Raw genomic sequence first — 25,061 nt, 5'->3', positions numbered from 1 at the left:
TTACTGTTTTTTCTGGCAACACAGCTAGGTTGAGTAATTTCTGTTCTCCACTGTTTTTTCTCTAAAACTAAACTGGCAGAATTAGGGGGAAGTGTTGGTAGCCTGTGGCAAGAGAGGAAAGTGAGAGATGGGAGCAAATTGCTATTGCCAATCTTGTAAGAATAGCAACCTATATCTGTGCCTGAGGGAACAATTTTTTAATTGCGTCTGTTCTTAAATCTCGTTTTCATATTTACACCCTTAGTAAGCATCTAAAGCACTATGTGAATGCTTTGTGAACGTTCTTGCATCACGTTTTGGCTGTTAGCGCTTATGCTCTTGAAAAAAAGAGGAAAGGGTATACTTGAAAGACAAATTAGTGTCTTCATGTGGTGAAGTTACTCTGCAAATGAAGAATTTGTTTTTATTAGAAGTTGGGCCAAGACTGGCTCATTGTGTGGATGGTAAAAGTTCTGAAGAGGTCTGCTTAGAGGAGAAATGCATAGGGAGCAACTGACTTGGAATGAGTCTTCTCCCTGTTTGTTACATAACAATGTGAACTTTAAAGTATTAATGCATGGCACTAATTTTTTTCATATAAATGTTCTTACCCATAAATTTTATTCCTCACCATATTTAGTAGTGTCATGGGTTTTTTTTTTCTTTAAGCAATATATGAAGACAGAAATCTGTCTTACTTTTCTGTGTAAGTGTGTAAAGTGTCCATTTTAATGTGGAAAATTCCTAAACATAAGCTGATTGTTTTTGTTTGTTTGTTTTTGCAGTAAACTCCTATACTCGTTTGCAGGATGGGGCTTAGGGGTCACAACTCTTCAACAAGTTAGTATTTTTGGTATCTTACTGTCTTACGTAACTGGTTGAAAATAGCAGGCAAAATATTGTTGTTTAACATTGCAGTCGTAAAGATAACTTTTACTCTTTCAAGTCATGCTAATAACCCTGTCTAGCTTTTTAGACGTTGAAAAGAGGTAGACTTGAAGGCTTATTATACGTCCTTCTTCTAGTCCTAGCAGTTCTCTCATATTTAGCATCTTAGCCACGTTGTATTCGTTGCTTCTGTAATCTTTAACTGAATGACCTAAGGAATTCACAGAAACGATTTGTTTGCAAGATGCAGGTGTATGATGTGTGACTTCGTTACACTGCTAGTTTCTTACTATTTAAAATTAATTTACCTTGGAGGTTTAGAAAATGTATGTCTGCTGATTCAAGAAGAGCTTTTATAATTGTATTTACTATATTTTTGTAAATATAAAAATGAATTAAAACTAACTGGTAGCATTTAAAACATTGGTGACAGCTCAAAAATGTTGGCAGTTGTCCTAGGTAAAACCTGTAAATGTGAATGAGCGAGGCAGGGGTGTATAATGGTCCACCAGAAATACTGAAAACTTAGTGAGCTGTTTTTCCAAGAAGTTCAAGCTTCTGAAAACAGAACAGTTTTATCCAATGAAGAGTAAGTGCAAAGTCTTGCATCTCTCTATTTTTTTGTTTAGATTTATCAGATGGTCAGTCAGGTAATATAACTAGATAATGTCTTGCAAGATGCCTTATTTGTTTATACTTAACAAATTCTGTATTACTTGACCTAGACTTGGATCCGTTGTCTTGTACCTGCTAGTATTACTAGTGTAGGCACAAGCTTTTTGTTTTTCATTTCAGTTGCTATTCAATGTTTCTTGCAGGCCCCAGCAGTGGATGTTGTTGCAGTGGGTCTTGTATCTGGTCACATTGTTGTACATAATATTAAGTTTGATGAAACGCTGATGAAATTTCAACAAGACTGGGGTCCCATCACAGCAATATCTTTTCGGACAGGTAAGTCTTAGCGCTTTCCATGAAAATGTTTATAAAATTAATAGAAGGTAATGCTTTGGTAAGAGCATTTCGGAACCAAAGTATGGGATGAGTGTTAGACTCTTAGTTTTTAAAGGCTATAGATAATCTAAAGAAGTTACCAAAAAGTATGAGAGATTGTGTGTCTTTATCATGCTTGCTGTTTTATAGCACTTTCTTGTGCTCGCACTCACAGTGCACAGGAAGCATGAAGTACAGTACTCCTTTTTTCAAAGTGAAGTGAGCCAGTTTGTATTTATAGTGTGCTAAGAGCTATCGCTGTGGGCGTTAGTGCACGGTAATCGGTACGCTGTAAGTTAGTACGCAGACTTACTTCTCAGTAGTGTAGTCCCAATGAAAACAAGTCAGAATGTTAATAGATACAGGTCTATCTTATACAATTGGATTATGCCTGAATGGATGTTACTGGGGATCACTGAACATATAGTAACTTTTTTTGTTTAATAAGCAAGTACTACACACTCAGCTATTACTTTAATATTGATCCTGCCTACAGCGTTGTGATCCTGAATCTCATCTCTCATTTAACTAGCCTAATTTTCACCTCTTAACAGAATATAGGTTGATGCAGGATCTATTGAGGAGGGATGCGACTGGAGAGACTTGTGAAAAGCAAAAACAGTGCCTTTTTGTGTCAGCCATTTAACCGGAAATATCACAAAAGTTAAATAATTGCTGTTGTCTGCTTGAACACACAGATCCTGGCAATTCTTTTCTTAGGCTCAGACTCCCTCCAATCTCCCTCTCTCTTCCTATCTCTACAGTTGCGAAATATAATGTAAAAATTATTGGATCAGAAGAACCATTTTAGCTCCTTTGAACTCATGTACTCATTTCAGGCTTTGAGTGAAGTTTTCTTTATTAAAATTAAAATGAGCTATTGGCAAATTTCCATATTGGTGAAGCACTACAGAAGAAGAAAGCCCTGGGCCTGTCTGTTTTAGCTGTCTGTGATGTGTGTAATTGTAAATTGGAAGCTGGCCTTTTTTTTTTTTTTTTTTTTTTTCTTAGATCTAAAACATTAGTTACCAATTATGCCGGAAATAGATGACTCTCTAACCTTGATGTGATGTGTATCTAACTTACCTGAATATTTATAGTATGTTTCTAGAAGGTGGTATGGCCTGTTAATTTCCTTAACATTAGAAAAGGTAGAATAAGTAGAACAAAAATTAGAAATCATGTGAATTTAATTATTACTTAAAACAATTCAATAAGCATGTAAGCAGCTTGTGAAATTTTTTTGAGAGCTGTTGAGCCAAAAACTTAACAGGATTAAAAAAGAGTGTTAACCTCTAGTGTGGCGTTACAGTAGCTCTTACATTCTGAAGCGTAAAGGCTAATAAGTTTGGGCAAAAATGCAGAATATAGAATAACTTTTTATTCTATATTTATTAATAACTTAGAAACAGTGTCAGTCAAGATTTTTGTCTGCTTTCAAGCAAAACTCCTAGCCTTGGCTGTCGTATCAGAACGCGGCACTTAGATGTATCTGGTGTTATCTGATGTGAACAACTTGTGTTCTTATTATATCTTATTATTATTTATTTTCTCTTTAAAATACTAGAATATTTTGATTAAAAACATCTTTAGAGTTAACTTGAGAATTATTTTTTTTTCTTCAGAATTGTGACATACATCACTTTCTTGCATCAGTTTTAAGATGTGAGAAGTCAATAAGGTTGTATTGAATGTCCAGAAACAAACTTTTTTATTTTTATTTTGTGAGTAGATGGACACCAAGTAATGGCAGCTGGTAGCCCCGTTGGACACATTGCACTGTGGGATCTAGAAGAGAAGAAACTAATTAGTCAAATGCGAAACGCTCATTCCACAGCAATAGCTGGTATGTCGTTTGTCCCTGGAGAACCACTTCTTATCACTAATGGTGCTGATAATGCTATACGGGTAAGTTGCAATAGCTGCTGCTACCTGCTATTGTTTGTTTATTGTTGGGTTGTCCCGTTTCTGCCCCTCCCCCCCCCCCCCCCCCCGCAGTACTCCAAAGCATAAATACTTATTCTAGATTGAAGCAGTGATTTTCAAATGAAAGAAATAAAGCTCAGATTACTGAAGCTGCTGCCTCTCAGTCTCTGTTGATTCGTAATGAGGCAATTTAAGGGTCTACTGCCATGATGAGAACATGGTAGCCTTGAAGAACTAAGTTCTGGATCCAGTCTTCCGGAATCTCAATTTATAGCCTAGCGCACTAACTCAAATTTTCATTTACTTCAGTTTTTGTTAATGTTCTGGGCTGTGAACTGTTGCATCTGAGAAATGCCTGTTGTGTTGTGGGTTCTGTGATGCCAGTAACCTCGAGCAGAGGGGCAGAACGAACAGCTGGGAACAATCGGGTGCCCTGGCACCTCTAAAGTTTTAGGGCAAAGAGTAACAGCCCATGCATGGCATTTGCTGTGCCACCTCCTGGCTTACCCTACTGCCAAGAGGTGTAATTATTGGCACAGCAATGTTTACCAGCCTCATTTTTCTGCATTCTCTGGGGGCAGGTGTGGATTTTTGATGGACCCGGTGGTACTGGCCGTATATTAAGGAGCCGAATGGGACATAGTGCACCTCCAACAAAAATCAGATACCATGGGCAAAATGGAGAGCACATTCTTAGTGCAGGTATGAGTTCTCATTCTCATGTTCTCTCATGTTCTTCAGTCCGATTTCCTGCGAGGAGGATGATAAACAAGCAGAGCTCAATATTTTTGTGTTGTTAATGTAATAAATTATACTTCATGTATTATGGATTATATGTATTTATGAAACATAGCAAGTAATTAGTATAGATAGTGTCATTTATTGTTGTATCGAACTGTTTCGGTTACCCGAAGGGAATGCGTAGGCCAAGAAGTAGTTACAAGCAGACAAGCTTAGGAGCTGCTTTTGTTGCCCATGCTCATGTTTAGCAAAGAAAAATTGCTTCACTGTCTTCTAAGAAACTATTAACTGGTCAAATGAAAACTCTCAAAAAATTAGTGAAATTCTGTTTATGGCATGGGGGAAAGGAGGGAACTTAATGCATTTGGTATCTTGCAGGAGCCACTCCAGTTTTCCTGCTGTTTTGAGCATGGTTTGTGGGTTACAGATGCTTTGTAATTTGGTACATCTTAGTTGCAGCTGGAATATGTCTTCCCAAAATCATTTGTTACCAAGACATTACTCTAAAAATGTAAAAGTGACTAAATTTCCTTAGCAACTAACATATTTTCAAATCTATGAATGGACCCTTTAGGGAATTAGGTGCCCATTCAGACTCCATTTCTGAAGCGTCCTGGGCCACAAAAAAGTAAGAGACTCTTCAAGAAATTGTTTGCATGGGCAACGTTTGGAAACGTTATGCTACGTTTTTAATGAGTGTTCCGCCTAATATGGCACAGCAATGCTAGCACCATCCACCGTAAAACATCTTGGGTGGTCAAGGCCGAGTCAGTAACTTAGCTCAGTCCAGACAAACCACAGTGACAATCAAATTACTTAATAAATCCTCACACTTGCTTTTGCAGTTTACTGTTGTTAACTGTGCTTGGAAAAAAGGAGAGGGCACAGACGCAAGCTCTGAAGTGAAAAGGGTCTCAGGCTTTGAGATCTGATATATCTGCAGTGTAAGGGGACTCTCTACATTCCGTTTCGAACCACTGGCAAAACTTTGTGCAACAGAATTGGGATAGCAGTCCTGTGGGATACCTTTCAAGTGCTACTACAAATCTCCCTAAAACAGGCATTTGGACAAATAAACTTCCTAAGAATCTCACCAGTCTCCCTGGTTTCATCCTGTTTAACACTGCTTCCAGTTCCCAACGTATTCATCCTGATTACATGCAAAGGAATCTCTTTCCTTGCAGTGTCCTGTCTCTATAAATATATATTTTCTTCGTTACACAAGTTTTTCATTACTCCTGCTATGCTGTAGAGTTAAAGATTGCTTGAACACTGTGATTTCTCTGCTTTTACCTTTTGAGTTAACTTACTGGCTAGCCGAGGTCTGGCTCTTAACCAGCCATAGCGTGTGTAGGTTAGACAGGGGATGAAGAAAGGAATATTGTAGTTGGTAAGGCGGAAGTCATGGAGTCGTGGGAAAGCTCTGGAAGTACTATGGAGGGGTTTGAAGGACTTAACAGTATCTTTAATGTGATGGAAGGCTGGGAATAGCTGGATATTGTAATGAAGAAAGCAGGGGATAGAGAAATTGAAGTGTTTTAGGAGAAGATGAATAAAGAAGAGAGATGTCATTTTCATCTGTGTGGTGCAAATTGGTGGGAATGAGATACAGGCCATAGAAAAACTAGGCTTCATTAGCTTCACTGCTTATAGTATATCTACATTTCTCCTTGGATCAGAATTTTTACTAAATACTTTATAATAGTTTTTGTGGTTTCTGAGTGCTTCTCTTCCACTTTTCTTGTTTAGCTAGATTATGCATAATATAAAAGTTGATTTTTGTCCTTCCCTTCTCTACTATTTCATCAGGTCAAGATGGAACATTGCAGTCTTTTTCAACGGTGCATGAAAGATTCAATAAAAGTTTAGGACGTGGTAAGCATTTTGGTGAAAGTACAAATAGCGGTGAACAGAAATTGCAGAAGTATTTATGTCGAAAGAGGCTAAAATACTAGGCCTTATTAGGCCTTCAGTTAAACTATTGTGTGAAAGCCATGCACCTCAGCTGCTCAGCAAATTTAATCCTTCCTGATGTGTATAAAATACACTCCCAGATATGTTTAGCTGATTAAAATATTTAAGCGAAGTATTTTCTCTAACCTGACAGTATATGTTATTTCACTCTGGGAGAAGATGGGTATGATTTTGATGTTAAGAATGAATAAAACAGTTGGTGACGTTTTAGTTCGTTTTGCATGCTTAGCTTTAACTTTTTCTCCATTTCCCTTCCATTGAATTGACTAAATTAATATAAGTAATTCAGATTTCTTGACTTCGGTTCCTTGGATTTAATCATAGAGCTTAAGAATAAAAAACCCCACATCTTCCAAGTGCTGCCATGGTTGTGGGACGTTTTCTTGTACAGCTCAGAAAGTGAGGCTCAGAAAGACCGAGATAACTTTTGTTTTTAGTTATCTGTATCTATATGTGGATATCCAGGTATTTCAATAGATTTAAATAGACAGGTGTAGATGAATTGATTCAATGTCCAAAGTATATAAAGAATTTCAAATTCCTGAGTCTGGTAATCAGAGAGATGGATGTTAATATATTGCTTTAGGTAGTCATGCCTATATGACCATCTCTTTACTTGTGATGGTGGCATCTCTGCCTCAGGCTGTCAGCACGAGATCCTGGGAAAAAGTGAGTTGAGTAGTATGTCTTTGAATATGTCAAGCTAGTGATTTGATCAGCATTGCATGAATTGTGTGACAGGAACTCTGGTTGTGTTCTTAGCTCGTCAAACCCTTGGAAATGACAATGCTATGTCAATGTAGAGATCAATGTTTTCCACTGATGGATCATCTCGGACTTCAGATATTTTACACAAACGCTTGTCAATTAAACTAAAATAGTAGTTAATATCCTTTTCTTTCCTGTTCAGGGACTTGGCCCATATTTTCCAGAGAGGTGTTTGGATAGTTCCAGTCAAACAAAGGGATGTTTAGGTAGTGGAGATTATGGATTCTGTTTCAGGGAAGAATGTGCACTCTATTAGCTATTGATGATATATACCTTAGTATGACAAATACGAGTATTCTCAGTTTTTTTCTATTAAAAAAAAAAAAAAGGCAAGTCCACAACGTCAAAACAATCCACTTGCTCCTTACATTACTGATAAGTTTCAAAAAACTGCTTCACACCATGGAGAAGCTAGAATTTATTATTTGGAAATTTCTGTAAGTTTCTTTGAAAATGCAAATTATGACCCGAAGCTTGAGTTAAAAGCACCTTTAAAGAGGGAACGAGGATTGGGTAGAGACAAGCTACCGATACTTTTAATTATGGGTGATTCTGTGTCTGTTCAATGTAATAGTAATTTCAAAAAAAAAAAAAGCCAACATTTTCTAAGTTTAATAGGAACTTTACATTTAGCAAATTGCCCATTTTAAACCAATATTCTCAGATCTAGCCCTGAGATACTTATTTGTTTTTTTTTTTTTAAGGTTCAATTAACAAAAAGAAATCAAAACGGAAGGGTCTTCAGCATGATACCATGGCACTTCCACCCATTACAGCCTTTGCTTCAGGTAAGTAATCTTTGAGATATATGACAGAGTTAATCATATCTTCATTGTTGTCTTTTAACCCTCAGAAAATTAATGGATTGAAAGTCCATGTGGTACTGATGAGATTATTGGTATTCTGTGGCCCTTCATGAGCTGTAGAATGCCTGTTTTAAAATGGCATTTTACATGGTAAACTCTTCTCTTACAAAGAGATTACAAAATAAATTAATTTTTTTTTCCCATTTCCAGTAAGAGCGTTTTATTTCAAACGCCTTTAAGTTTAACCAGCTTTTGTTTGGGAAAAACTCCAGTATAGAAGTGAAGAACTTTTAGCATACGTTCTGTTCCAGGCTGGAGGACCAGCAGTTAGGGTGACGAAGATCTTGGTCAGCTGAGGAATGCTTAGTTATAGCAGTTGGGTTTTTTTTTTCTTTTTTTCGATCCCCAAATTCCTTTCTCCCCAAGCCCCGTTGACTCAAGTATACAAAGACATCAGATGTAACATACCAAAAAAGTATTGTTTGTTTTGTTACAATTTGAGTTACAACAGGTAATGTTTTGCCTTTTTTTTTTAATTTTTTAATGATAGCCCTTTGACTGTCCAGCATGCATCATTGACATAAAATGTTTTGACTAAAAGTATTTAAGATTGCTGTTACCTGTGATGTAAGAGAAGTTTATTTTACTTCAAAATTACTGTTTCTAAAATGAATGCTTGTTGCACTGCAGAAGTGGCTCGTCAGAATGACTGGGATGGTATTGTTGCCTGCCATCAAGGGTATATAACCTGTACAACATGGAACTATCAGAAGACTTCTATGGGAACTCATAAACTGAGGCCAGAGGCATTTAGCAAAAACAAACCTCTAGATATATATGCAACAGTAAGTTTATTCATGGTAATGTTTCTTCAGTGTTACAGTGTATGCCTTTTTGGTTGGTTGTACAGAAGCCGTATTTAGAATGAGAAAATACTAGCTAGAGGTGTTTCATTTAGTTACTTCGCAGAATCATTTTTTGCGAGTTCAGTGTGTCCTACTTCCTTTTTGTAATGCAAATGGTTTTAAGAAAAATGCCAGATATGCATTTTTCCTTAAACTTTCAGGTTAACTACAAATTCTGTTTTCTGATTCAGATACTTAGGTGGTCCGTGTTTACCTTTAATTTCTTTCAATGGTGTCGAGCTGATTATATACCTCTGATGGGAAACTCTCATGCTTGCTCTGTAAAGGCAAATTGTTGAAGACACTTTTTGTTTTTAAATAGGAAAAGTGTATTTTTCAAATTACAGGCAGGAAGCTCCCTTTAAAATGTTACGCAACTTAAGCTGCACACAGTGAAAGTCAAGCTCTCCCTGAAAGAGGTATAAATGTTTACTGTGGCTGAAGAGCTTGCAATACAAATAGTTACTGTGGCATAGCTCTTGTGCTATGAGTTCATAGTAGTACTTTATCCTGTGATATCTTGTTTATCTTATCTTACGCTTAGCAGTTTGTGGTAGATGCATGAGTTCTGCTGCAAATACATGGTGTCTCTTAACAGATTCTTCAGAGTTTACCTTTTCAAAGACCAGTGTTTCTTGGTACTTAAGCTCTGTGTGAACTGTTTTGGCGCCTTTTGCAATACTGGCATTTAAGGGGAGTGGTAGCGGGCATGCTTGGACTTTATCTTAGGGATTGAATTCATCGATGCTTTAATACTATAGATTACTTATTTAAGTTACAGTGTTCATGCTGTTTGGTATGACTTATGACGGGAAATGGATGTCGCTAAGTCAAGATCTCATTATTTATCCTTGTAAGCATGTGCTGCCTCATTTATAATTTGTTGCCAGTTTGCTTATTTTAAGATATCTTTTCTCTGCTTTTTTGAGATGGTAAGCTATTGTTTATGCTGTGCAGTTTTCTTTTAAGAAGTCTAATAAAAACATTTTTAAACTTTGCATTCCTAAGATAAGCTGTGTATCTTCTAACAACTTTGCTGGCTGGGTAGGTACTTCAAGAATTATTTTGATGTTTGTTTGTCTTTTTCCCCTTGAAAGGCAGTTGATATTACCACGTGTGGAAACTTTGCTGTAATTGGGATGTCAACAGGGCAGGTAGATGTGTACAACATGCAGTCTGGCATTCACAGAGGGTGTTATGGCAAAGAAAGAGGTAAGAATTGCTGCACTTTAAAAATATTGCCCCTTAGCAGAACAGGAACAAGCTAGCATTCCGTCATCTCAGAGATTTAACATAGTTTGAGTTGAATTCAGGAATCTTACTTTTCAATTTCTGTATTACCCTACACTGTCCTTTCCAAAACTGTCGTCAGAAATAATTTGAAACCTACTGTGAAGGGAAGGATCCCTGCTAGATTTGATAGTTCTGATGTTAACGTTGTTTGGTTTTAATCAACGCAAATTTGTCAGTTAACAACTTGGTCAGCACTAAAACGAGACCCTCTGGCCTCAGCTATTCTTGAGAGCGTCACACCTCTAGTACTTGGCTTCTTACAGTGTTCTCGCTCTCTCTGAGATAAATTTTTTCCTCTGTTTTGTGCTTCCTGCTTAAAAATGAAGGAATGCTTTCATGCATGGGAATGCTTTTATGCATCGTAAGCAAGTCCAGTTCTTTGCAGATGGGTAATTAAATAATAGTATATGCAAACTCAGCACTTCAACATGAGTGGTGTTCAAGCTTTTCCTTTGAACGATTGTGCGCATGCATATTTCATGTCCTATATCCTCATGTGTCAAATATCCCCATATTTACTGCTGCTTTGTAAGTCTTGTACAGTGCTTATTTGAAAGCAGCTTGTTTTGTGGATTTGGTTCCTCAACTGAGGAAGTAAACTTGTAATATTCAAGCGGAGTTGTCAGGTGGCTTTAGAATCTTTTGTCACGTGCTTACTGCTCACTTAGTATGTTTAGGTGAAGTCATACAGAATAGTGGGCTTGAATTCTGAAATGCACTTTCTTTTACCTTGATTTGTAGCACATGAAGGGGCTGTTAGAGGGGTAGCAGTGGATGGATTAAACCAGCTGACAATCACGGCTGGTAGTGAAGGATTAATTAAATTTTGGAAATTCAAAACTAAAGACCTAGTTCACTCCACTGATCTCTCGTCTTCTCCAAGTGCGATTCTGCTTCACAGAGATAGGTAAGAAACTAAAGCTATTTCATATGCATATTGTTTTGCTGTAGGTTGCCTAGGACAGCAACCAAAGGTGCTAATAGCGCCTAAATTTCTGATGCTTTGAAGTACAACTGTCTGTTACTTGTATAAGAAATTTTATTAGGCTGAAGAAATACAGCCTAGTCTCTCTGAGATTATTTCGGGATAAAATTTTTTTTGAGCAAGGTTAGGATGTTTTCCTTTTTCTCCGAGTGTTCACTGTCAAATGTGCTATTGATTTTCGGCAGCGGTATTCTGGGAATTGCCTTTGATGACTTCAGTATTAGTGTTTTGGATATAGAAACCAGGAAGATTGTCAGGAGGTTCTCAGGACACCATGGACGGATTAATGACATGGTAATTGTTAACTTGTTTTCCACAACAGAAGGTGACATGTACAAATACTTAATTATTTTTAAAGATGATTAATTTGTCTGCATATATAAATGCATTGAGTATTATGTTCGGCTATGAGCAGTAAAATTATAGATCAACTCTATAGCAGTTGTGGCCATGTTAGTTTGCAAGTTAAAATGTGCGGTATTCAAAAGATCATAAGTTTTTAGCGTGCTTTGGGATTTTATTATAATTTTATGGCAAGCTATAATTTTGGGTTGAACAAAAAAACATAAGTATTAGGAACACTGAAAGTCATGTTGAGGTGTAAATCTGTGCGAAAGTATTGAACTGTTTGTAGACAAAACATGCCAGTTAAATAACTTCAGATCTGTTTATATCTTGTATTTAACACACTTGTGATTCCTTATTTTGCATCTTGTGAAACAGTGCTTTGCAGTCACTGAAATACTCTAGATTTATAGCTTCCAATTTAATTCTAAAGTATTAGGAAGTGAATATTTATTTGATTTCCCCCCCCCCGCCCTAAGTTTTATGCTCTGTGGCTTTAATCATAAATGTGTACATGAGGCCCAAAATGCATTCCCTAGAGCCACGTGTAAGCTTTGTCAATATATGTGGACTTATTCTGAAATAGGTTATATTTTTGACCTTTTCTCTGTCTAGTAAGAGACTGTTAGGTTTCTTTTTATGGCCGTTCATTTCATCGTGATCTTAGAGAGTGATCTAATCTTCAACTGTGTAAAACAAGACCTATCGTATAGACTACCTTGTCAATTTTGCCTTTAAAGTGATTTTTTTTTTTTTTTTAATAGACTTTCAGTCCTGATGGTCGTTGGCTAGTAACTTCATCAATGGACTGTACTATTAAGACTTGGGACCTTCCGTCTGGATGGTGAGTCAGTTTTAAAAGCTATAGCAGACGGTTATGTTAATTCCCATTCTGTTTGTTAAGTGACAGAAAGCCTCTGGCTTTATTATCTGTCACGACCTTGCGCTGTACGAAATTTGAAGTTGCATGTACCCAGTGTTGAGTGTGATGCTAGCAAAATGAGCTTTCCTCTAGGAATATAAAATCTAATTTAGAGTAGCGGCGTCCTGAAGATCTAATGATAAAATATGGAGTAAAAGTATGAAATCGTTCTTTAGCGAGAAGCAGCACAATAATATAAATGGCGAGATGTTACTTAAGATGAATTCTTTAACACTTCAGCATATCATAATGCAGTTGTATTTTCTTATTTACAAAACAAATCCTCTTCTCAATTGCATTCATATTGGCAACACAATAAGGTTTTAGTTCAGTTATATTTTTAATTTGTACTTGCTTGTAACTGCCAAAAATTATGCTGTTTGATCCGTTATGAGTAGTCTTCTCCCAGAGTGAAAAGTTGGTCAAGTGCACAACATTGTTCGGGAGCCCAGGAAAAAATAGGCAAAAATAACTTCACGTTTGCCTAGCGCGTTGTTTTAGCAGCACATCTGATTGATTCTTTATAATTTAAAGTAATGGTGTTCAGAGGGCAGCTCTAGTGCTATCTGGTACTATATGGTTTCATTTGGATTGATCAATGTTGTTAATATGGTTTAGTAAATAATTTTGCATGCTATGAAAGCTTTCGTTTTACTTCACAGTGTGTGTTGTATCTCAACTAGCAATTGACCTATTTTTAAATGATGCATAGCACCAATCTAAAATGGGTCAGGACTAAAGGAGACTGTCATCGGGCCAGTATGAATGGGGAGGAGATTAACACTCCATTAGGACTTCTGTGTGTTTGTTAACACATTTTTCAATTTCCTTTGCTTCACTCTTCCGCTGTTCTCTTTGTGGAGGTTTGATTTGTATTTGTTGTTAATTTGTTGACGGAGCCTTATCCTTAGGTCAGAGCAATTTCTGTAATGTGTATCCAGTAGTATTATCAAACTCTACTTATTTGCAATTATATGAAATCACTTTTCAATAAATATCGAAACCATTTGTTGAGATTGAAATGCCAAGATCAGTTCAAAGTAAATGGTGCATATCTGTTATGAGAAATAGGTTGATGTGGAATACTTAAGAAGCTAAATAGAAACTAAATTTGTCCAATAAGTGTTTCTGTTTTCTAAGGAAGCTGGAACTACAACAGCTCTAGGAAGTTAGCTCTAAAATAATGTTAAAATTCCTTGTTGTCTTTCGTTTATGTTTTGACTTGAGTTTTAGCGTTGATAGGTTAAGAAAAGAAATTGAGTGTTGGATGTAGTGTTAGTGTTCATAAAAATTTAAATCTAACGTGTATGATAGGGCATTCAAACCAGTTTGCATGGTACAAACACACACAGTTGAAGAGAGATTTTGCATAAGCGTGAAGAAATTTGTGTAGATGCTTGGCTTCTGAGTTTCCTTTCCACATTTGCTAAAGTAGTTAATTGTCCTCTAAACGCTAAAAATGTCTTCTGGAATAAAATGTTTTCTAAATTCTTTCGAAGGCATGTCAATATGTTTGCAGCAAGAGAAAACTTAATTTTGTTCTTTAAGGGAGTGTTGCATAAACACTCTTAAAATTATATTATGAAAGTTGTTCATTTAGTACCCCAAAATAGGAAAAGATGCAGTTAAAGTTGCTGGGCAACATAAATCCTTTTTCCTGCTTTTTTTGGTGCATGTTATAATGCAGCCTTCAGTTACGTGATGACGTGTTTTCCTTGCAGCAGTACCCCTCAGTCTGTGTGCGAGATGAACAGTACTAAGAGGAGAAATAAGTAGCTGATTCAGTATATCAATTGATCTCTTTGACCCTTTTCCCTCTGACTTTCAAATTATAACTTTTTTCTTCTTTTTCATTACTGCTTGAATGGTAACGTTAAATTCACTAGTAAACAGTGACAACAGCACTAGAATGTGAGAAACGTAATATTGTCGATTCACAGACTAATAACTGATGCATAGTAGACGAAATATTCAGCACTTCCTCTGGTGCTGACTGTGAGTGATCAATTAGTTGAAAAACAGAAATAGGCTTTTTTGAAGTCCCTTGCATCTACAGTGACACCTGCTCTCTTTTGCAGTTTTGAATGATCAGTTATTGTGAAAGTGAATCAAAGGATTGTGAAGCTGAGCGTTAACAGAGAGTGCTGTGGCATCTTTCTTTATAAAACTTTTTGTTTTATGCTTTGGATGGAAAACTTGAGACATAGTTAAGAAAGAAACCTGTTGCCATTCAGATGCCCTAGTTGTGAGATCAGACTTTGTCTTCTGACAGTTTCTTATTTTATACTTTCTGTGGTCCTATTTTTGCAGTAAGGCAGGAAGTATAAAGATGAATGTCTTCAGTCCACAGGCAGGATTCATTTAGCACTTACTGTACATCTTGTGTAAAAAAACACAGGCATGTGTTTCATTGTCCTTCTGAGATTTTTTTTTTTAAAATCCATAATTCTAATAACGATTTAAAAATCAGTAAGTCAGAAAAGTTGATTTAATTCAACTTTTAATTTTTTGTTGTGTTTGTTCTTCGTGGTTACTTTATTGAACAATAATTCTCACTTATTGATAAAGATTAAATTAAAAAGACGGATTTGCAACAAAAACAGTCCTTATGGTAAATTTTTTAGCCAGCATACACTACATTGATGCATACTCAGGCATTTATGGGTTTAGTGTTCGTTTATTTTTATGTTGGAAGTGGTGAATGATGCGCTTCTCATCTGATTAGCTTTTAACTTGTAATTTGTGTCTAACAGCATTCAAAAGGAATATTAAAAAATTCCATTCAGTGCACAAAAATGGAATTTTTAACTTCATTTATCAAATCTTCATAAGAGTGCTGAATACCTTAAAAAAATATGTGTTCACAAGATTTGCACTTTAAACTGCTTCATGAAATTAACATTTTTCTGTGGTTTGTGAACAGAAGAAGTTGTTATTGCTCTGTCCTCCATAATTGTAGTACTAAGTGCAGACAGCCTTTCACACTTTACTATTGATTTCCATCTGTAAACAAGAACAAAGCATTCATCTGTCCATTCAGTCTTCCCCAGTTCTGTAAATGAGCTTATCATCTAACTCAACCACTTCTAAGATTTGAAGTAACTGAAATGTATGCGTCAGCAAGTGACAAGCAGTGCTGAGAACCAGGACCTGAACAGAGGTCTCCTGTGGTATGCATCAGCCCGGACTTCTGACAAAGGCTAGAACTCAAAAGTGACTTATTTTTACACAGTAGTCACAGACCTCAATACATTTTACGTTTCTTTTTATGTGATATTTTCTCAAATTTTTTTTGCAGTAGTGAAAGGAGTGATCGGGGAACTGTATATCATGCTGGAGATGACAGCTTGATACATGGCATGACAAACTGTTGTAGATTATCAGATTTTGCAGGGTACAGTTCGTTCTGTACTTCAGGAACATTGGGTTCCAGTCTTAACCAAGTGTGCAGGAAGGATCTTGAGAGAGGGAGTTGACAACTAGTGGTAGAGAATTAAAAGATGAGGTCAAAGCAGCCTGGGGCTGATTGGAAGTGTAAAACTTATTGTCACCAAAAGGTAAGTGTTAGGCCTGAGGAGCTGAATGTGGGCAGATGGTTCATCATACTTTCCACAAACCATCCATGTGTAAGGAGGTAGCATGAATGTACCAGCTCTAGCTGATTTTAGAGAGCTCTAGAGAGGTGAGTGAGTGGTTGGTTGGCCAGTGTCATTCGTATGTTAAGTTCGTATATTGAAAGTGTTCAAATACTACATAGTCTAGTTTGTATATCTGCTTCCAGTGTTTTGCTTGCATTCAGTCATGGTTATGCTGTAATTTCTGTGTTGTGTTTTCTCTCCTTAGCCTCATAGATTGTTTCTTGCTAGACTCTGCAGCTGTAAGCGTTACTATGTCTCCTACAGGAGATTTTCTAGCTTCATCGCATGTGGATGATCTTGGAATTTATTTGTGGTGAGTATATAATACATCCATTTCTGTACAGAATTTGAGGTGGAGAATAATTCTTTTAATCAACTCCATGGCAAAAACAGAATCGTTCTATAAAGTATCACCCTCTAGAGTTTTGTCATCTCTGTTTCTAAATGAGACTGAAATATCATCTGCTGTTGTGATCTGCAAACCCTGAAATCTCTTATGATTAGGACTTTTTCTCATAAATAACTGAACCCTCTTTTTTTAATGCTTCTCTAAATATAATTCCCGTTATGTCACTACCAGTGTGTTTTTTGTATGACTCTATTTTTGCCCTTCAAAATGTTTTGTCGCTCGTATAGTGTCGCTTTCTGAATGCTCCTCCTTTTGTCCTGCTGTATAATACTGTCTGAGACTTGAGTAGAATTTGGAAATTGTGATGATTTCTGTTTATTAATGATCAGCGCAGGTGTAAACAAAACTGCATTTTACTGCAATCTACTGATGTGGCTTTGAGTCAAATGACTGGTTAGGTCTAGCACTGAAGTAACACACATGATTTGGCCTCATTTTGTTCATTCTAACAGATAGAGATTTCAGTTTACAGTTATTGGCTGTGGTTTTACTTCTGGAGTGTTCAGTTGTTAAACCTTTCTGTGCTTGAGTAAAACGTGCTTCCTTGTCCATAACACAAATGCTTTTACCTAGCCCTGGCTAATACTGACCAAAAAGTCATTTGGTGATATGATGTGTGCGTTCTCTTTACAGATAACTTCTTTGTGGTTCCAAACTGCAGGACAGTTTTCTAAGAGTACTCCTCTGAATTCTGTGAAAGGAGAATAAATCATTTATATTTGCATAATGCATTGTATATAATGAGTATACAGCAAGCTTTTTCAGTAGGCAATTTTGCCATTCCAAATGCGTAAAGTGGTTGGAAGTAATTTTACTTCATAATGGCATACGTATTAAAGGCTTTTGACAGTAACACTTAAGTATAACTTTCATGTTTTAGATTTTTAGAAAGCCTATATCATCACATTTCATTTCTTGTTTACCTTGTAGATCAGGAAATCTAATTTTGAATAGAACCTGGTGATTTGTCATAGCGTGGTAGTATCAGATTGCAGCAAAATCTTGTCGAAAATATTTTCTCCCATTCACCTGAAAATTGTTTTTAAAATGTCTGTCTTATTTTTCAGGTCAAACCGTTCTCTGTATTCGCTCGTCTCTTTACGGCCCCTTCCGGCAGATTACGAACCTGCTACGGTAATGCTTCCTGGAACTTGCCCTGTGCAAGGTAATCTGCAGGTGAAAGAGTATTTTTCAGTTTGGTGTTGAATTTCTAATCAAAGACGCTTAGCTTCCTCAGTGAAAACTCAGTGGTGGCGATTGTTTGTTCCCCTTTTCCCCAACTTTTTTGCCTGCATATATTCTGTAGGATTTTTAGTGCTAGATATTGTCACGGTGGCAAGAGAACTGGGTTCAGCCTGCCTGGTTTGTAATCCTTGTTGGATTCCCAGTGGGAAAAAGGCCTAAATTGCATTTCTGATACAGTTAACAGAGAGAAATAGTTGTGCTTCTGAAGGCCTCTAGAGGGAGATCTTGTCTGCTCAAGTCTAGCAGGTTCTCCTAAGGTAAGCGCCTATGTTTGGATCTCTCTGGAGAAGGAGAGACACTGCAAGATTTCTGTATTGGCCGCGTAAAGAAGCAAGGAACTTACTCAGCTATGATGGCTTCATTAAGCATATACTTAATTCAGGTACTTAAATTAAGGAGACAGGATTTCATCCCAAAACTTGGAATGTTCAGTCCTGTAAGCAATGTCTCGTTCTGGCTGAACATGTGAATTCACTTCCTGTCTTTAGCAAACATAAGGCTTCTGTTTGGCTGTGCTAAGCTTTTAATGTTTTAAGTTTCTTTGTGGTTTTAAGCTTTTCTATGACATTCATAGTTTCAGCCGTATGTAATACTATAGAGTTTTGCAAATAGGAAAGGGAAAATGAAAGTGTTCAAGACCACAGAGAAGTCTTGAGAAGACCTAAGGACAGAACCCAGATTTTCATTGGGTCACATTGTGCTTTAATGTTCAGATATTCTTAATTTTTTATGTGCAGCTTCAGTCATAACTGTGAATGAGTTATTAATATTGTGCACATTTAGATGCAAAGATTCTCCAAATTTGTAACTCAAAACTAAGATGACTGTATACGTATTTCACAATAATTAGTTAATGGAAAAATTTTTCTAAGTATTCCATTATTTTCCCTGTTGAACTTAATCTTTATTAACTGGGTAATTTATTTATTTCTGTAGCTTGTCAGCTGTATGTTATGCTAGCACCAATTTATATGGATATTAGATATATTAGATAAACAGAATTTTCAAAAATTGCAAAAGAAATACTCATATTTTAATTAAAAAAAAAAAAAAGAGAGAGAATGTGAAGTGTATATGTTAACAATAGTTACCTGTTCTTGAAAGATGTGGATGCAGCAGGAGCTGAAGAAACATGTGGTGAAATGATAGAATATGATTCACCTGAGCAATTGGGGGAGCAGCTGGTAACCCTGTCCTTATTACCTGAGTCAAGGTGGAAGAATCTCCTCAATCTTGATATCATCAAGGTAATGATATAAGCACACCATCACTTACCAATGTAGTATTTGGATTGTGTGCTTTTTCAAAGTAGGTTAAATAAAGGTTATTTCTCCTGTACTATGAAATGGACAATTGTCTGGAATGTTTCTCTGGTGCTCAAGAAATCCTTGAGAAGGAAGGACTGTTTAGTAATTTTTGCGTTATTATTTTTGCCAGGCCTAAAATAGCTATCTGAAAGAAGGCATTTCCGTGTCAACATAGCTTAATAAGTGCCTCTGAAGCTGTTCTAGGTTATGCCTCCAAACAACTGTCAGGCATTCCTATAACTAAGAGAAGAGGGTGGAAAAAAATATATTATACAGCCAGATGTATTTGCTCTTGCCCTGTGAGCTGCATTTATCTATTCAAGACATGATTCCACCTTCTGTGTATTTTTTAGGATTTTGCAGCAGAAGACTCTATGTTGCTTTTCCCAATGTCTGGGATTGGGGTGGGGAGTTCTACTAAATATCTTCACATTCAGTGGTAAAATGTCTTCCCTGTCTCTTTACTTTTCAGTCGGTCCTTAGAATTTTCACAATAAGGATTTTTTAAAATAATTCTCTTAACAAAAAAAGCCTCCCAATTGTTCTAACTGTGATGATGACTTTAATTCAAATATCTAATTAACAGAAAAAGAATAAACCAAGAGAGCCACCAAAAGTTCCCAAGTCAGCCCCTTTCTTCATCCCAACAGTTCCTGGTCTTATACCACGATATGCTGCTCCAGAACAAGAAAATGATACGCAGGTAAAAACAAGGCTTATATATACTGCGTACCTTGTGTATTTTTCCAAGCAGATCTTAAATATGCTTTTTAGTCTTCTGTATGACATCTTGCTAAGAACTTTACGAAACCAGTTTTAATGCTTGCTTTCTTCAAATCTCTTTTCCTGTCAGTAGGAAAAGAATCTAATTAGTATGTAGAAAATGTTTGCACGTTCATGTACTCTCTTATACTTTCGTGGTCTAGTCAAAGGTAGTAAACCTTGGAGTACTGGCACAGAAATCTGATTTCTACATTCATCTTGAAGAAGCCCTGAGCACAAACAAATGTAAGTTAACAAGATATTTTACTGAAAACGTACAAGCTACTAATATTTTGACAAATGTTTGTTTCTTGAAGGCAGAATTGGTAAGGAATGTGAGGGGAAAAATCTGCATAGTACAGTAGCAAAGGCAGAGAGAATGCATGTTATGTATAGAACTGAACTATATGTAGGTAATCAAACTAGATCAAACACAAACAGGATGTGATTTTTTTTTTTTTTAAATGCAGTGTTTTAGTATTTGATTTGATAGTATTCTATTAAACTGCTTCAGAGATACTTGGAGAAGAGAGACAGACATGAGCTGAGTATTTAAAAATCTAGCCAAGCGGTATGGCTGTCTATACTGGGGAACAGGTACACCCAGCTATCGCTGTTGTGGTTGTGGTCCCCATGGCTGCCCTCAGGCCACATCTCTGCTGTAGGGTGGATGTGCTCCAGGGTCTGCGCTGTACTCTCAGGCCCAGGAACCTATTAGTCCAGATCAAGGAAACTGCTGGTGTGTAATATGGCTCCGGGCTGGCCAGTTTACAAGCACCTCTTCCAAAGGCAACTAGGAGATGCAAATGGACAGCATATACTCAAAGACATCCTGGCGTACCACTGGAGTGGAAGCAGGGTTTGCATCTGGGAGCAGGACAGTGGGACATAGATTGTGCTGGACACCTTTTCCAACTACCAATTCCATAATATGCTCTCTTTTTTTAATCTCTTACAGCATAGAGATTAAATAATAAATATTCTCAGTACTGTTAATGTCATAATTGTACTAAAGCTACGTAATGATTTTCTCAGCAATCAAAAATTGACAGGTGGAATCAAATATACTGCCTAAGGAATATTAGCCAATGCCCGTTACCATTAGTTACAGTCTCTTCTTAGCAACTTTAGAAACTGAAGTGCTAATCAGAAGACAGCATTTAAAATTTTGTTACGAACAGCTGTGTGTGTGACCATGTAAGTTTTTTATTTCCATGTTTATAAAGCAGTTGGATAAAAATATCAAAGATCATGTAGGATTGGAGAAATATTGAGGAAGAACGTTTACAAAGAAGAAAGAATTATTTGTAAATCGTATATGTTTCTGCAAGGAAAAGATTTCCCCCCCCCGCCCCCCAAAAAATGAGAAATTTACTTAAAACCAATGATTCCCTTAGAAGGACCAGGTGATCCATAACATAGCTTAATCTTAATAGCAACTTAGAAAGGTTTGCTGCAAGATTAGTATGTAGTTTGTCTCTTCTGGGATATATTTGCAACAACAGCTTGAAGTCCAAGTGAGTAGCTTCTTTTGGCTCAGGAGTAGTGCAAAATGACAGTATTATGCTAATTATAAAATTTCTACAGCTTAAAACACAGAAAAAAGAAAAGCAATACAAATATGAAGATGTTGCTTGTATTTTTCAGAGCAAACTTATTGATAGAGTACAGCTGCCTTATTAGAGATATACTTCTCTGTAGCATGTGGTGAGAAAGTGAATTAAAGGCAGGATGGCATTTTGGGTAAAAATGAAAAAGTAGGGAAACCATATGAACTTGGGATGTATTGTTACCAAATATCTGCTGGAGAATTTTGAATGTATTTGTCCATGTGAAGGATTTCTAAAGTGCTTTTCTGCAAATGTTATTGATAATTTGTCTTTCAATACTTCAACATAGATACTGCTCCACTTAATTTACTGAAAGACATGGGACCATCCAATATTGAGATAGAACTAAGGGGCTTGGCCCCTGAAGGTGGTGGCTCTGTGGAGGTGATGCTAAGCTTTTTGAGAATGATTGGGATGATGCTGAACAAGAAGTACAACTTCGAACTTGCTCAAGCATACCTTGCACTGTTCTTAAAGGTAACGGTTTTCTGTTAAAACTTGGTGTTAGTCGTAAATGATCGTTGTCCAGTAAAATGATGTGAATTGTCTGTGCAAATTGTCTGGTTTGAAGAATTATCCCAAACAGTTTTTGTTAGAGATGATTTTAAAATGATTTACTCAATGCGTTGGCTAATTTGAAAAATCAGCTGGTCACAATCAGAAAAAAAAAAAAAAACTTGTAAAAAACAGATACGATGAAAAGGACAATGCCGGACAGATTTTATTCTAGTATTCCATACTTATGATTGGTATAATTTTTTGTATAATACCTAACATTCTGAATGTTAGGTAATTGCTAAGCTGTGATTTGCTTCATTTTAAGCAAGAAAAGCATTTAATGCACCATGTTTGGCAAAGTAAAAGAGGCATTTTGTTGGACACACTGGAAGCCTGACTTTTACTTTGCATGACAGTGGACTGATTTTGTTTGTTACCTGTTAAGCATCACAAAACTAATAAAATTATTCCTAGATGTGTGCAAGTTAGGAAGCTACCATGATAACATGCAATAGCAGTTACTCTTAGAAAGTAATTCTGTAGAAGAATGCAACCTTTCTGATATGAAAATGTTTACCTGGTAAAAATGCGCTCTACTATATGAAACTGTAGGAAAAATATTATAGCTTAATAGGAAAAGTGTTGATAAACATTCAGACACACGTGGTAATGTCTGCTTAACTTACATTTTTTAATAGTGCTACTGCAGGAATTGGTTTTAAAGCTAGAGGGAGTATAATGCCAGGCAAGTGTAAGTGTATACTTGTTCTTTTTCCTCTGTTGGGGTTAGATAGAACCCGTGGGGCTGTGTCCCCATAGCAAGTAGTGCAGACCAGTAGGAGTAGATTTGTCAAGTGAAACAGTTAAGGTTGTGAGGTCCTGATCTCTACCAGTGGCTTTTTATTTCTGGTCCCATGGACTTTATACCCATCAGTAGCTGAAACCTAAGGTGATAGAGTTCATCTTCCGGTTTAGTTTCATACTCAGAAATACACTTCTGCTCTGAACTGAAGTGCTAATATAAACTTTATGTGTGATATCTGAGCACAAATATCTCTTATTGTAAATTGTAAGTAAAATGGCTCTGAACTTAACAAAACTCCTAGATTTAAGTTGTAGCAAAGGAAATACCTAGTCCATTTATTAAGCAGTAACAATGTATTGCCTCTGTACAAGATTGAGAGGTTTCTTTTCATTATGCTTTGTTCCAGGATTGCCATTTATTCTATGGAGACATCCTCTCCCTTTATCAGAGTAGGGTGTGCTGACATCATTCTTCTTGCATTATGCAACACAGGTTATTTAAATAATGAACTTAATTGACCTCAGGGCATGTGTTTAGCCTTCCTAATCTGAAGAGGAATTTGTGATGCAGTTTAGGAAGAGAGGAAAGTTGCTCTCTAGAGAAATGTGTAATTAGAATAGATTCAGCAGCAGAAGTATATCTACTAAAATGGTAATGTATTAAAGACATTAATCCTGCTGTATCCTATGTAATATATATGTGGGAGTAAAATGGTTTGTGAAAGACTTCTGGCAAAGTGAAGGCAGCATTACATGGAGAAAATCAATTGAAAGCAAATAATCCTCCCCTTGCTGGGGACATTACTGAAAGCAAACCTGTGGAAGTGAGTGAGGAAGATGATATTCCAAATTTTGGTCATCTGAACTTATTTCACTAACTTCTTATTTTTATTTTCAGTTGCATCTTAAGATCCTCTCATCAGATCCAAGCCTACTAGAAGAAGTATCCAGACTGTCAACACAGCTCGAGGAAACTTGGATCAATTTACAGACTTTGTTCAATCAGAGTCTGTGTGTGTTAAAATATATGAAAAGCGCATTGCTGTAAAATATGTTTTTAAATATTTTGGACTGTATAAAAATCCCCTTGGATTATACAACCTACTGCCAAAAAACTGGATTCCAAGCATTATGCTTGGAGCTCTGATGCTGTATTTTATAGTATGCAGCAAAATATTGTTGAAGGTGCATAACTATTTTAGTTAATGTTGGTCCAAGTGACAGCTAATACGTGCAAATTAAATGTACATGTTGTGTTTAAAATAGTTTGTCATTAATGAACAAACAGTTAAAAGGCCGGAGGTAATGCAGCTAGCTATCTGATGCTTTCATGACCAAAAATGTAAATCAGAACAAAGAAATGACTTGCCAAAGAAAAGTGGGAATGTGTTTTCCATGAGGAGACAGAAACTTATATTATGCTTAATAAATTAGTGTTGTTGACTTAAAAATAAAGCACAAAAAGCAACTGAACTATTAAATTATTAATATTGGTTTAAAACAAGAAATATAAAAATTGCATTCCGCAGACATCAGAGGGCCTTTCATATAAGCTATTTATAAAAATTAGTTTTCTTCTCGTTTTGGCGGTCTGGGTTCACTATTTTACCTCAGAGCTTTATTTCTAAAAGCAAGAATTTCTAGCTGCACTACCAATCAAAGAATTAAGAAAGTTCTTTTATAACCAAATTTTCTTACTTTAATTTTGGAGAAGCCATTTCCAAGGAAAATTAGTTATTTTGCTAAGGAGATAAAAATTTTAGCAATAAAAGCTTTGAGTTGTTGGGAATTTTTTTATATCTGAATTGAATGTTATTTTTATGAATTGGTATTTACATTTGAAATAATAGGGTTTGGGGAGAGGTTGGGAACTCTGAAAGGGATTATCTTAAAATTTAAATTTTGTTAGTTGGGAATCCTGCCTTGTATTCATACCAGGAAACTGTTGAACGAGGTGCTTGCTGTATTTCACGTAATCCAGCTGGAGACACTGACTAACAGAGTAACTGATACAAGTATATGTAATTTTGAGTAGAATACTTGAAAGATGGGTTTGCAGTTGACGTAAGATTGAAGGAGTAATGGGTTGGTTTTGTTACTCTGTATACATAATTCTTTTAAAGCAGTTGTATCCTGGAACAAACTATTTGCATACATGTAAACGCAGTGTAGAGTATTCAGTACTGCCTGAAGCAAGCTGCATTTCAGGCTTCTACATGTGGCATTAGATCAGCATCCCTTGAGTTGCTCAAATTTGCAAGAAAGG

General features: G+C 36.4%; 1 protein-coding gene across 3 annotated transcripts in view; it reads left to right on the top strand.

Annotated features, from left to right (window-relative positions):
* WDR36 (WD repeat domain 36) overlaps nt 1-24,582 on the top strand; it is a 31,104-nt gene extending 6,522 nt beyond the window's left edge. For all 3 annotated transcript variants that reach the window (XM_068927260.1, XM_068927258.1, XM_068927261.1), the window contains 18 exons: nt 765-819; nt 1,686-1,818; nt 3,590-3,765; nt 4,365-4,485; nt 6,334-6,399; nt 7,971-8,054; nt 8,763-8,917; nt 10,075-10,189; nt 11,012-11,177; nt 11,441-11,549; nt 12,365-12,444; nt 16,366-16,473; nt 17,637-17,734; nt 18,919-19,061; nt 19,708-19,824; nt 20,048-20,129; nt 21,783-21,970; nt 23,694-24,582. In XM_068927260.1, the coding sequence (XP_068783361.1) occupies nt 765-819; nt 1,686-1,818; nt 3,590-3,765; nt 4,365-4,485; nt 6,334-6,399; nt 7,971-8,054; nt 8,763-8,917; nt 10,075-10,189; nt 11,012-11,177; nt 11,441-11,549; nt 12,365-12,444; nt 16,366-16,473; nt 17,637-17,734; nt 18,919-19,061; nt 19,708-19,824; nt 20,048-20,129; nt 21,783-21,970; nt 23,694-23,843 (2,146 nt within the window). In that variant the 3' untranslated portion in view covers nt 23,844-24,582. The remainder of the gene's footprint in view (nt 1-764; nt 820-1,685; nt 1,819-3,589; nt 3,766-4,364; nt 4,486-6,333; nt 6,400-7,970; nt 8,055-8,762; nt 8,918-10,074; nt 10,190-11,011; nt 11,178-11,440; nt 11,550-12,364; nt 12,445-16,365; nt 16,474-17,636; nt 17,735-18,918; nt 19,062-19,707; nt 19,825-20,047; nt 20,130-21,782; nt 21,971-23,693) is intronic.
* The last annotated feature ends 479 nt before the right edge of the window (nt 24,583-25,061 follow it).

The sequence above is a fragment of the Struthio camelus genome, chromosome Z, assembly GCF_040807025.1.
Source record: "Struthio camelus isolate bStrCam1 chromosome Z, bStrCam1.hap1, whole genome shotgun sequence".
Classification (NCBI taxonomy): Eukaryota; Metazoa; Chordata; class Aves; order Struthioniformes; family Struthionidae; genus Struthio; species Struthio camelus.
The sequence above is the reverse complement of the archived record's forward strand: the minus strand, read 5'-3'. Positions and strand labels throughout refer to the sequence as shown.